The 13354-nt window shown below is 41.4% G+C and overlaps 1 protein-coding gene across 3 annotated transcripts; it reads left to right on the plus strand.

Annotated features, from left to right (window-relative positions):
• Window positions 1-1827: 1827 nt before the first annotated feature.
• LOC148661735 (uncharacterized) lies at window positions 1828-11275 on the plus strand. 3 transcript variants are annotated; one of them, XM_088635908.1, is made up of 4 exons: window positions 1828-2165; window positions 9999-10090; window positions 10371-10497; window positions 10892-11275. In XM_088635908.1, exons 1-4 carry the CDS (start codon window positions 2102-2104, stop codon window positions 10924-10926), a joined length of 318 nt encoding a protein of 105 aa, XP_088492034.1. In that variant the 5' UTR covers window positions 1828-2101; the 3' UTR covers window positions 10927-11275. The 3 variants fall into 3 exon arrangements, with proteins under 3 accessions (XP_088492034.1, XP_088492035.1, XP_088492036.1); XM_088635909.1 differs by having other exon boundaries at window positions 1829-2165; window positions 10870-11275; XM_088635910.1 differs by having other exon boundaries at window positions 1832-2165; window positions 10951-11275.
• Window positions 11276-13354: the final 2079 nt, after the last annotated feature.

Genomic DNA, 13354 nt, shown 5'->3' on the forward strand with positions numbered 1-13354 from the left:
ATGTACAAAATAAAATATGATTGACAAAAAAATGGAAACACCAATGTAAAGTTACACTACTTAATTGGGCACTGGGCCAAAAGATACGGACAGTCCGGAATTCTGCAGCAGGGGTGTGGCACAATTCTTCCATGAGAAGGTCAATCAACCTACAGTTGTTTGATGGATGTGGAAAACAGTGTCTCAGGTATTGTTCAAGAATATCCCATGAATACTCAATTGGGTTCAGATCTGATGCCAGAACATCAGGGTCTGTGGATGGAGGCAGTCATTCTGGAAGACATCCTCGCTGGCAGGAAAAAACTGCAGGGACATGGGATGAAGATGTTCACTCTGTACGCCAAAGTAGGGATTAGCAATGGTCTTGCCTTCTAAGGGAATAAATATACTCTAACCATGCCAGGAAAATGTGCACCAGTACATTGTGAACTACCAGAACCCTTCACTGTTGGAACTAAGCACTCAGTCCTTTTGGTTGCCACATGTACGACATATTTGTTTGTTCATTCCATATCACTTTCCTCCACTGCCTGGCAGTCCATTGCCCATGCTCTTTGCACCAATGGACTCGCACACAAGGATTACTGGTGTGGTGAGAGATTTGTGCTCTGCAACCTGACCAGAGCATTCTGCCATGTTTACCCTTGGAGTGACATGCTGACATCACCTCAGATACTGCTGCTCATGCCACAGCAGCAAGTTGAGCTGTCTTGGCCACTGAAGCTCCTGCACCCCTATAATCTCCTTTCTTTCAAAGCCACTGAGGTTTCCTCTTGCAGCCATGCCAGCCATAATTACAAGCACACAGCATTTTTATACATTTTATACATGATCCTAGGCATCTGGGATGTTATTTAATTAACTCATGAGTCACACTTTATGGAAGCCATTGCTTTCTATGTACTTGGTCTCCCTTACCCAGGTGTTTCTTTTTTTGTCTGCTACTTGTACCTCTTGCAGAGACCCCACACACTCACAATGAAAAAAACAATATTACAGCTCTCTGAATCTGTTCAGGCTGTTGTGCCACACATTCAAAGAGATCCACAATGCCATGACTGAAGAAGGATGTCATACATGTGAAAGGAATTTGTTACACACACAAATATGATGTAGAACTTTGAGAAACTTGGGTGCATATTGTGATATGCCCACTTGACACTGAGTTATAGTATTATATAGTCAGAGTTATAATATAGTATTAGGAATATGTTACTTATTGATATACAATGTTTTCTTTGTTTCTAGAATTGCTCTCCTATAACTGTATCCCTGTATTGAGACTCACATAGGCAGTAAGTGGTTTTGCTCTGATGTTTCTGTTCTAGATGGTTGACAAAGAAGCACAGTGATCCCGAGGGATCATATCCCAGTGAAGACAGTGATAAGGCTCCTATTTCTGCAGAGCATAAACAGTACAGTACTGTGCTGGGTTATGTCTTGGGTAAATATGCTGTTGCCATGGAAACCTCTGATCCAAAATCAGAATTCTGTCTCTTTCCTTGATAATGCTTCCCTGCAAAATGTAATATTTAAACTGTGGCTTATATCGCTTTTCTTTTTGGTAGACCTGAGGGCCCTTTAAGGCAATTCCCAAATTTAAAGACTGCTGTTATTTTAAGCAAAACCTTCTGGATGCTGGATCCAATAATATGGAGTTACATTCCTTCATCTCAAAACCACTCTGTATCCCTGTCAGCTCCAGCATTTATAGCTTGGCTGGAGCTGGGCTAGAGAGTAGAGGTATGCCCCCTCCCACTCCCAGCCCTCCAGTTTCCCTCCCTCTTACTCTGTCTGTCATAGGAGCCTTTTGTTCTTGCTTAAATGTTTTCATTAGGAAACTAAGCGAGACTAAGAGAGAGAGCGAGAGAGAGAAAAGGGAAAACGGCTGTTAACGTCTTGGCTCAGCTCTAAAGAATTTCCTCTCGCAGTCCATCTGATCTCACTGTAGTACAGACCCCCTCTCTCCCTCTCTCCCTCTCGTTCACTCCCTTCCCTTTGCTAAGTTTCTTTCTCTTGGATCCACTGAGTGACAGAGACACTTCTCATCCACTCCAGCTGCAGGGACTCAGAAGAGGGCCAGCCATTCCCTTCCTCAGATATGGCCCACCCCACCTCTCCCACACTTGTGCTCCTGCTGCTCTTTGTTGGCCAGGCTCTGGCAGGTAAGAGACTGACGGACAGCTCCAAGGTGTGGTGTATGGTACAAGGCACGATCCCATACTCGACACTGTCAAGGCAGAAACTGAGGATCCTGTCTTAGCTGCTAAAGAAAGAACCAAAGAATTACAATACTTTCTGCAAGTACAGCAATAGTTAAACAATATCAAATTGTAAATATATGGAAAACTGACTTTTTATTTAATGCAAAGTGGGAACATAGCCTGGAGATGTGTTTATTCAGTGAGAAAGGGCTAGTGCATTTTTGAGAAGAGTAAAAACATTTAAAAGTTATCCTGTGTATACTAAATAAGTCAGGAAAAGTTTTAGCAAAAGGCATTATCGAGAGGCAGATTTGAACAGCCACCAACAAAAATTTCAAGTGCATGTTTTGTGTAGAAATGAGGGCTTGTTTTCTTCTTCTCATGTGTTGTTTGGTGGTTTTTAATTAAATGTTGTTCTTGATCAACTTGGTTTATTGCTGGCACATTATTTTGACAGATCCTATAATTCTGCAAGATGTTGAAAGGAGTGAATGAGAGACTTTTTTTGCCAAAAACCTGCTTTGGAACTCTTTGATTAATTTAATCTTGTGTTACAGTTACATGTTGTGAAGAGGGTTTCCAGGGACATTGGTGAGCCTGACTTCTTAAGTTCAAGTTAAAGTTTTGCATAGTACAGCAGTTGTATGCTGCCACTGTAGATCTCTTGTAGTCTTGAAGGTTATGAAAGGCTAGGATGTTTTGTTTTAATAAGGTTTCATCACCCAGACAGAAATATTATCAGATGAACAATTCAAAAGATATAAAGATTAGTACCAAAGAACCTCTGTAGAGAATTTGTATATAGACTAGGTGATCACCTATCCTCAAAAACTGGTGCTATAACAGGAGATTGGCTGTCTCACATCTCATCCAAAGGATACTTGAGGAGGGTTTTGCAAACATGATACGACAAAGTGAGCCAGTGGTAAAATCTAGCCTGAACTGGGAAAATCCCAGTAACCGGTGACCTATGTAGCTTCCACTTATTGACCTAATGAATAACAAACCCAGTCCTCTCTGTGTCACAATAGGTTTGTGGAAACATAAAAAGTGAGATTTGCATCTTTTCCCCACTGAACTGCCAAGATGGCAGCTAAGGAAAAATCACCAGATCTGTTTTTAGGTGAAAATCATATCCAAATAGCCTGCATTGAGGATGAACTGCAATTGTATCTGTTTTTGCAAAAAAAAAATAGAGCTGCCTATATTGGTTTCCCTTATAAAGCATATATTACGAAAAGTCAAGAGTGAATGAAATTGATCCACACCACTTGGTTTGTTTAGTTGCCAGCAGCTCATTTAACCAGGCCTGCTCAGCCATTTTTTAAAGAACTCAGAGAAACAGCCTCTATAACTATGACTTCTATTTCTTTCTTTAGATCTACTCTAGTCCTCTAGTTTAAAACTGTGTTATATCCTTGAAAGGACTCTTCCTCTGACTTAATTTCCAGGGAAACCCTTGGATCCAGGAATCTGAACAGGAACTTAGCAGAATTCTCTATTTTAAACCTTTCTGAATCTGAAGACATTAACGAAATCTAAAAATGATAGATTTTTCTTATAGGCTAGAGAGGGCCAGTTTCCATCCTCTGATTTTCCCCCCATTATTAGCTCTTATCAGTATTTAAATTCAAATCAGCTAATCTAAACACATCTCTAACAACTCCAGTATTCATGTATAGCCACGCACATTTACATAAATTATGAAACCCAACAATTCTCTACTGAATCTTGCTCTTAATCCTTGAACCCTGGCTTTTTGATTGCCAAAGCAGCATTCTCCTCTCCAAGGGTCTATTTACGCAGCTTGGTTGGCAGGGTGCCACACTCCACTCAGCGCACTCCGGCAGAAAATATTCATTAGAAACAACAGTGTTTACACAAGAGCAGAGTCTCTCCAACTGGGCCTGTGTGAGTCTTGGGGTGTGAGCACTGATTGTAAGTCTGTATGTAGTGTTTTTGCTCTACGTGTCAAAGTTTGTGTAAGTCTGTTGTTCTGCGTGTCTGTATGTAAATGGCTTTTGTGTATCTGTACATGTTTTTCTCTGTGTGTCTGTAAATCAGTGTGCATATCTTTGTGGCATGGTGTGTTAATGGGTCTGTGTAGATCAATTACAGTTTGTGAACACATTTACTGAGTGCCAACTTTCCTTTAACTGCATCTGAGTGGGTTTAAACTATGCTAAATGGATATCAGTCATATTAACCTCTATATATTTTTACCAAAACAAGCTGTAGAGATCTTTTCCCATCTTTAGGAAAGGTCAGTTAAACCAGGCTTCACAAGGGCTGCAGCCCAGTTCTGCATGTGTGATCAATCCTTCAAATGGGTCTCTGCTGTGTAGCTCCTTAGGTTTGTACGTAGTAGTGGACGGCGCTTTGAAACTGCAGTTTATTCCTTATGAGGAATGCCTGAAAACCATGAATACTTAAAGGCAGGGCTAGGGGACACACACTTCTATGAGGCTGAATTCCAGCGCTGCTTTTACACTTAGAGCTCACGACTGCCCGCCTTACGCCTGAAGAGATGGAACAATAAACCACAGAGCAGCATGTTAGGGAGAACGCAAAGTGACTGTAAATCTGCTTCAGCTTGTGAGAGTAGACTGGGAAAGATATCCTCATCCCAGTGATTTGTTATGTTCTAGATCTACACCACTTCCTTCAAAGAAAACATGCAGAAAGATAATGTAAAGCGGATATTAATAATAACTCCTTCAATTCATATTTATTTGTTATGTTATGTCTATATAGGGTTGCATGGTGGTGCAGTGGTTTAATTTGGTTAACTGAGGCCCTGGGTTCAATTCCTGAGGTGCGATCTGCGTGGAGTTTGTACAGTATTGTCTCCCCATGTTTACAGGCGTTTCCTTCGGGTGCTCCAGTTTCCTCCCAAGGTCCGAAGACAAACTGGTAGGTGAATTGGCTTCCAGGTAAATTGGCACTCATGTGAGTGTGTGCATGTTTGTGTCTATGTGTGCCCTGTAATAAAGTGGTGCCCAGTGAAAAGTGTACCCTGTCTTACTTGCCAGGAGAGGCCCCAGCTCCAATACAGCGACCCTGTATTGGATAAAGCGATTAAAAAATGTATGGGTGCGTAAATTATATCATGTAACATTTAGTATTAATCAGCACACACACCCTTTCTTATCCACAATACAAAATAATGCATACTTAGACCTAGTCGTGCCTTTGAGTTACCTTGTTATGGTGGTTATTAAAAAGACAAATACAAGACTTGGGGAAATTCAACTCTTATGTCATCTACTAAAAGCAAAGGACTAAAAAGAGATCGGGTGCAATTGGGTGGCCATGCATTACTATTAGGTAACAACGAGAGGCTTTCAGTGCAATTGGAGTCTCATTACTTTTGAATGCTTTGAGCATGTAGTGTAGATGCTATCTCAGCTGTTTTTCAGCAGTAACGGCCTGCATCATAGGACTCCTCTGTGCTGTGCTGTAGAAAGAAATCAATTACATTAACACACCTGAGCCAGGCCAGGGTTTCTCTTCTATATCGGCGAGGTGCAGATCAGGTCACTTCAATTTCTTTACAGAAAAAGCCATGGAAAGCAACTGACACCGTGTGTGATCCACATGCCAGGTAGTAAGCTGCACTTTCTGTTGATCCAAATAGCCGGAATCCAACTTCCTTGCATCTTCTTGCTGTTATGCATCTGTTATGATGGACACAGATGTAAAGACTTAAGTTGGTAACCCCACTCACAGCCTGAGTCTGTCCCCAGACAGATAAATGTGTGTTCCAGCGTGGGAGTGTCATAGCTTGGTTAGAGCTTGGCTATTTTATAGTGTAAAAGGGATATAAGTAAATAAATAGCACTTGCATCCTAAAAATGACCAATCTTGTCATGATAATACAACTGCAACATCAAATAAGAGCAAAAAGAAACATGAATGCAAAAAACACATCTGGAAGGGTTTTTGTGTCTATGATATTGTGCATCATGTCGGTCCTGGTACAGAAAGTTGATATTTACAGCACAGGATAAGGGAAAACTAGATAATTCCAGTATTTTAGAGGCGTTAATTTTTATATGGCACAGATTAGTATTTTCACCCTTGGTAACTTTTCATTTCCATTCTGTTACTTCTCGAAATTTTGGGATCACCAAATATTTTCTTACTGCGTGGTTCCTGGAATCAAATATTGTGAATCACTGAATGATACAACTCCTGTGCTGGAATGCAGCTGAAAGAGATTAAGACATTGCATAGTTATCTAATATCGGAACAGTTACACACTTATCATAGGATGCTTCCTGCCAGAGAATATTGCGTACCTCTTCCGTGAAACTTGGAAGGACTGATCCCCATTATCGTGAAAGGCCATACGAAGGGTTGAGTATAGTTGTTTACACACAAGGGGTTGGTTACATTTACACATTGTAGTGTCACAGAGTCTGGTTCTCGAGTTTTCAAAACAAAACCAGGAAATGCTTTTTGCCAGCAGCCATATCACCCTGCAACTCACAACTGGCAACCCACTGAAGCTAAGCGGGTGTGAGCCTGGTCAGTACCTGGATGGGAGACCTCCTGGGAAAAACTAAGGTTGCTGCTGGAAGAGGTGTTAGTATGGCCAGCAAGGGGTGCTCACCCTGTGGTCCATGTGGGTTCTAATGCCCCAGTATAGTGACGGGGACACTGTACTGTAAACAGGCGCCGTCCTTCGGATGAGATGTAAAACTGAGGTCCTGACTCTCTGTGGTCATTAAAAATCCCAGGGTGTTTCTCGAAAAGAGTAAGGGTGTAACCCCAGTGTCCTGGCCAAATTTTCCATTGGCCCTTACCAAACATGGCCTCCTAATAATCCCCCTCTATGAATTGGCTACATTATTCTGCTCTCCTCCCCACTGATAGCTGGTGTGTGGTGAGCGTTCTGGCGCACTATGGCTGCCGTCGCATCATCCAGGTGGTTGCTGCACATTGGTGGTGGTGGAGGGGAGTCCCCATTACCTGTAAAGCGCTTTGAGTGGAGTGTCCAGAAAAGCGCTATATAAGTGTTAGTAATTATTATTATTATTATTATTATTAATGCCAAAAAAGCCTCCTTTTGACCTGAGACTGGTCCTCTATGATTCGGGTCCACACCAAAACAGAAACCTCAATCCAGCTATGATAAGGCTGTTATGATGCCACCTCTCCTCACTTCTCCTCAGGTTGGAATGGCTCCAGCCACCCAAAGCTGCTAGGGTGCCAGCTCCTGCCCTGTAGGCCCAGTTCTATCAAAAGGGAATGCAGCTCTCCAAGACCCCTCCTCCTGATGTAAGCCCAAGCCCTCCTAATGATCTCTCACACCTGCCCCCCTCCCCCCGCCAGCCCTGCATTCACCATGGGAGCCAAACCACTTTCACTCTTAGGAGGAGTCTAAGTGCCAAAAGTGCACTCTGTGAGGTCAGCAGAAGGCCAAAGACACAGACCAAGGCAGCTCATTTGCGGATGGGGAGATGGCTGAGGATAGGGTGCCGCCTCTAGCACTGGTCTGACAGCAGGGTGTAGCAAATTTGGGACCAAAAGTGGAAATAGAGGAAGTCACTGGCACTCCATGTGCCGATACCTGTGGCAATGGCCACATGGACTGTAGTACATGTTAGTTTTTATTTTATGTAGGCATATAACATATCTATTATTTTGGCAGAACCCATGTGTGATATGCTGTTATGATTGTCTGGCTTTCATTGTCAACATTGATGTCACATAAACCGCCAGAAACTCCCAAGCACTTCCAAAATCTAAAATAATGCCGGAAATTAACATAGAAGTCAAAAACCATGACAATTGTTTCTGTAGGACTTTTTACTTTTTTACTTTTACATAAGGTGGTGAGCACCAATGATCAGTGTAGCCATTAGCTGCCGTTATATCTTTTTGTGTACTTAATACAATCACAAAAGAAATGTGTCTTAAATCAGCAATGGAAAAGCAAATACACCTCCCTCTGGAATGTATACTCCCTTAATGGGGCCTTAGAAAAAAACACACACATCTTTAACTCGAGCAAAAAGCGTCAACCTTTCCCAAAACAATGAATCAAACATTTCGGAATGTATTGTCTAACAATCCAGAGCCCACCCATTTCCCAGCTCCAATGTTTTCCTCTGGAATAGAGCAAAACATCGGAAGGCTTTTGGACAAGTAAGATGTGAGCAGTGCTGTGTATTCCAGACTCCAGATCTTGGTTTTAATAAGAAACATGTGGCGAAAGGCTGTGACGGTATCACTGAAGGGAGCTTGGCACAAGCTGCACCTCTGTGTCACCTTGAGCTGTTGTAATGAGGGAAGAGAGCGTCAATATACTGAAGTATGCGCTCTGCTGAGTTTATCGTTTCTGTTTTCCTTTAAATCCCCAACCTTCAAATCTGAAAAAAAAAACCTAAAAAGGAGCAAGTCTTGAAAGAAAAGCATATTTTGGTTGTTATAAGTAAAATGCTCAGATTCTGCATCTCTGCAATTTTTTACCTCAGTGGCTTTTGTCAGAATTACAGAAGGCCTATGAAAGACGATAGCTGGTTATATAAGTGTATACCCAGTATAGAATAATGATAAGATTTCTACCAGATGTATCTGTTGATTTTTTTTTTTAGTGTGCAGTTTTTACAGTTTTTTTTAGTGTGTTTAGTGAGGCTGGACCAGACCTCTTGGGACATTAACAGAGTTAAAGACTATCCTGAGGATTTGATTCAAGTATTCAAAATTCTGAAGGGTCAACCAAAGGTTGCAAGTGGAAATTAAGACGAAGCGCTTTTAACACTGGAGACAAGAGGAACTAATGTGCAATTTTATTAAATATGTTGTAGGATATTGGAGTACAATAACATCAGTGTTCTTAAATACCCAGTGATATCTTAAGTCTTTGCTACATGATATCCTTGATTCAATTAACTGCACCCAATGAATGGCCAGAACAGTCTCCTTTTGTTTTGACTCTTTTCAGGGTTGTTTGGAATTTTAATTCAGCAAAGATAATCTGAGACATCTTTTATCCCACAATGTTAGAAGAATCTCATAGTTCTATGGATTGAGCTCCAGGTTTAGACCCTTTATCAGATTAGTTCTTAATTTCTATGCTTTTAATTTGCGCTTCTGTGGCACTTAAATATACCACTTCTTAATTTAGAATGCTTCAAGTTCTCACTGTTAACATGCAACATGTCAGAGTGTTGGAGCCAGTACAGGCACACATGAAGGGATGAATAGGATATACTGGTTGATACACAGACAGCTGGAAAATCTTTTTATGACTGTTCTTCCAGGCACTGCTCATCTCACATTGCTTGTGTGCCTAATGGGCACATTTTTCAAGCATTTTCCACACCTCTCACCACACACCACTAACAACAGTCCTGCCTTCACGTTTTTCATTAACTTGATAAACATTATGAAACAGTTCAAAAATGAGTACAACTATATACTTATTTTTAATATTAATTTACGATGTCAAGTCTGTGGTTGGGAATGGACCAAGACTCTCACCCACCTTCACATGCAAACTTCCCAGTTTACTGTATTCCTATAGGAGCTTTGTTTTGCTCAGGAGTGCATCAGCCTCGTATATCGAGAACTGGCCTGTAATAAGAATGATGGTTTGAGTCAGATTTTTAATCCAGCTCGTGAGCCAGTCTGGCACCTACAGTACATTTAGAAAAGACGTTATTTGACTTCCACTGTAAGACAAATGACTTGTGGCATTTTGTTTTTGTGCCTTCCCTTCGTGACCTGCTAATTTTCATATTGAAGCTGATTGATCCTGACGGCCACCCTCTGCTTTGTCAACAGGACCTGGGCCTGGCCTGTTGCCCAGAGCCTCCCATGTCAGTGCCTGTCACGAACACCGTACCCTCCACCACAAGCTGAACGCAGTGGAGCAGGTAACAGGCTGAACACCTTCGTCCTGAGCTTCGGCATTCTGGACTCTAGCACTGCCACACCACACAAGATAACATTCTCTTTACACCACCTTTGCTTAATATTTTTTCAAAGGATACAGGTTACTAGTAACTGAAAATATGTCTGTCTTACCCCTGTTTTGATTAGTTTAATTCGTCTTCCCTTAAGTCACCAAAGTGTCACATTCCAGGTCTAAGATAGCAAAAGGAAAGATTTCTGCTCACACTGCTCTCTATTTTGTATGGCCTGTGTCCATCTCAGCGTGTGGAAGACGCAGTAGGAAAGCTGGAGGCAGAGGTGTCCATTCTCCTCGATGCCATTGAGGATCCAGAGTGGAGCCCCCTGCTGGATACTGCAGGTCCTGTCATCGACATTCTGGACAGCAAGGGTGAGGAAACTGCTCTCTCTGCAGCACTTTAGCAACCGTGGGAAACTGAAGGGAAGCAGGCTGTAACACTGAAGACTGAAATCCAAACCCTTTCTCAGCTATCCAGTTTTTCCAATTTCTGTGGGTTTTTGTAATTGACAAAATTTGACAAAAGTTTCATTTAGGGGATGGCTCACAACACATTATCACTAGACTTAAAACTCCTATCGAATGACCATTTGTTCCACATGTACAGTATTAGAAATAAAACACTAAGTTAACTCTATTCTCTCTATACCAATGTAATCACTTGTCCATATCTTCCAATGAAGCCCTTACACTCCTCTGTCATCGGTCCATCTTCTGTCTGTCATTTTTTGCTCACAATTACAGGTTACACTCCTCTCTAATGCAGATCAATGGCTCCCTCTACTGTTGTCACCAGGCTGAGCTACCTATTTTCTCATCCTGCAGATTCCAGCTGAAGAAAACACTTCATACAGCAACATAGACTGGACAACACAGGGTAGTGCAGTGCCTGGCTTTAACATATCACCGAGACAGCAGCCGATTCTGGTTGCATCCAACAGACATTAATGATATTAATGGCCAGTGCCAATACAACAATTAATCCATAATCAATGTTACAGATTCCAGTACAATGGATTTGTGCTACAAGTATTTTCTCTATATTTTTTTTCTATTTTTACTATTGTAACTGGAGGAGTTACAGCAATGTGTTTTGTTATTAATAGATGTATGAATGAGAAATGTAATAAAAATCTTCTTTATAACACAACTTCCTTGTGAATTTTGATTTCAGTAACAATTCCCTTCTGTGCTTTGATGTCACATAAACTGCCAGAAAAAAAAACCCATCTCTATTCAAATTTTAATTCTTAAAGGACGCTGAGAATCTTGTACCCACTTCATCCATCACTGTAGCTGGGCACCCACCAGAGTGAGGCTGTGTAGCCATTATGCACAAACAGCACCACTGCACAGTAGGTCATGTGGAGTAGTAAGAAAGTTTGAATTAAAGGAGATCTTTAGGGAGGCTACACTGTAGAAAATGGATATGAGCTAGGACACCGGGATTTTAACACCTTTACTCTTTTAAACAGTGCAATTGTTTCTTTAATGATCAAGTACTCAGGACCTCAGTATAACATCTCATCTAAAGGACAGCCGCCTCCTGCAGCACAGTGTCCCTGATCCGCATGCTGAGTCATAAGTTTGAAAATGAATGCAATGTTTGATAACGGTGAAACACACATCTTCATTTATTTCCTGGGACATGTCTTGGGAGGCATGCCACAGTCCAGTGATATATCGATGTTTTCACCAGCCCCCCTGACCCAAACTATAAGTCAGTGGTAAAGTGGTAAGGACAGAATTCTGGAATTTATGGGTTCAGCGCCAACCGAAAAAGATAACGGCGTTGGATCCAGAGCAAGACACCTGGAATTGATGCTTAAAGACTCCTCAATTCTACGGGAGCGCCAGAAGGGAAGATGGAGAGATATCGGAGGACCTTGGCCTGCCTCCAGCGGCATTCTCCTCAGTCTCAGGCCTGTGCGCCCGATCCCTCTGGACCTTGTGAGTCCACCTCACCAGGAGCCCTGCCCCTCTTACCTCATTAAAGACGGACGCAGAAGCAAGAGCTTCGACAGTGATCACAAGATCTAACTAGATCTTGCCCAGTAAAAGGTTCTACCAGCATTTTATCAAGAAATTTGTGTTGCTAAAATGCATGTGTTGCAGAACAGGGAAGTGGTGCAGTCCAATAAAATATAGCAAGTCACCAGTTTATGAACATACTTTGGATATGCTTTCCTTTTCTGGCTGTGCTCAGAGGCCACAAGATCTTCTGTCTTCACTGAGACAGAAAGTGAGCCCATTCTCTAAGCTTTACTATAATCAAGAGAATTCTCTTCAGTTTGCTAATTGCAGTCAACATCACTTTGCATGATGGTTTCGTCTGGGCTGATGAGAGGACATGGGGGTCTGAATGAACAAGACCTTTCTGGTAATTGAATTCAGGTATGTTCTTATGGAACCACAAAAAACAATACAGAGTCCACTTAAAGTACCTTGTCACCATCATCACTGTACTCTAGCTGTGGATTCTGTTATACCTTGCATGTCACTTGTTGTTTCGACATAATGCAATAAATTACAACTGTGGTGCTTCTGACTGATCTAAGCTGGTCAGAAACACCTAGCTGTCTTTTAGGTAAGATGTTTCCTGGTGGTGGCAAGTAGCTTCTGATGTACAGGGGACAAAATAATAATAATAATAATAATAATAATAATAATAATAATAATAATAATAATTGCTTACACTTATATAGTGCTTTTCTGGTTTCTAGCAGCAACCTTAGCTTTCCCGGGTGGTCAACCATCCGGGTACTGACCAGGATCACACCTGCTGAGCTTCAGAGGGCTGCAGTTGTGAGTTGCAGGGTGATATGGCTGCTGGCCATGTATGAAAAACTACGAAAAAGCAAAGGGGGGTGGAATTAGTGCATTGAAGCACAGTCTTAACCTATCTGAGTGGCAGGTTTATAATGCCCATCATTTATTAGGATTGCTGTTTACAAGCTGCTTTTTCCATTTGTCCCTCATTTCTCCTTCTCGTTCATAATTTATTTCCATAAACAGATTAAAATAGATTTACAAAAGATCATTTTTTAAATTCTAAAAATACATTGAAAAAAGATAGTTGAGCATCCAAAGCAATAGTTCTCTCTGATTCTGTTAGTTTAATACGAAATATATATATATATGCATACACTTTCATTCAGATGCAAAGATGATCACATTTTTAGTTTTATATTGTGTCCATAAACAGATTTCAAACGGTATTGGCAGATGA

Source organism: Lepisosteus platostomus, chromosome 6 (genome assembly GCF_059453375.1).
Source record: "Lepisosteus platostomus isolate fLepPlt1 chromosome 6, fLepPlt1.hap1, whole genome shotgun sequence".
In the NCBI taxonomy this organism is placed as follows: Eukaryota; Metazoa; Chordata; class Actinopteri; order Semionotiformes; family Lepisosteidae; genus Lepisosteus; species Lepisosteus platostomus.

Bases quoted from the DNA above. Each gene is read 5' to 3' on its own strand.
- LOC148661735 (XM_088635908.1), top strand. From the start codon at position 2,102: ATGGCCCACCCCACCTCTCCCACACTTGTGCTCCTGCTGCTCTTTGTT. The intron at 2,166-9,998 runs GTAAGAGACTGA...CTTTGTCAACAG, and splicing joins TGTTGGCCAGGCTCTGGCAG to GACCTGGGCCTGGCCTGTTG. The intron at 10,091-10,370 runs GTAACAGGCTGA...TGTCCATCTCAG, and splicing joins AGCTGAACGCAGTGGAGCAG to CGTGTGGAAGACGCAGTAGG.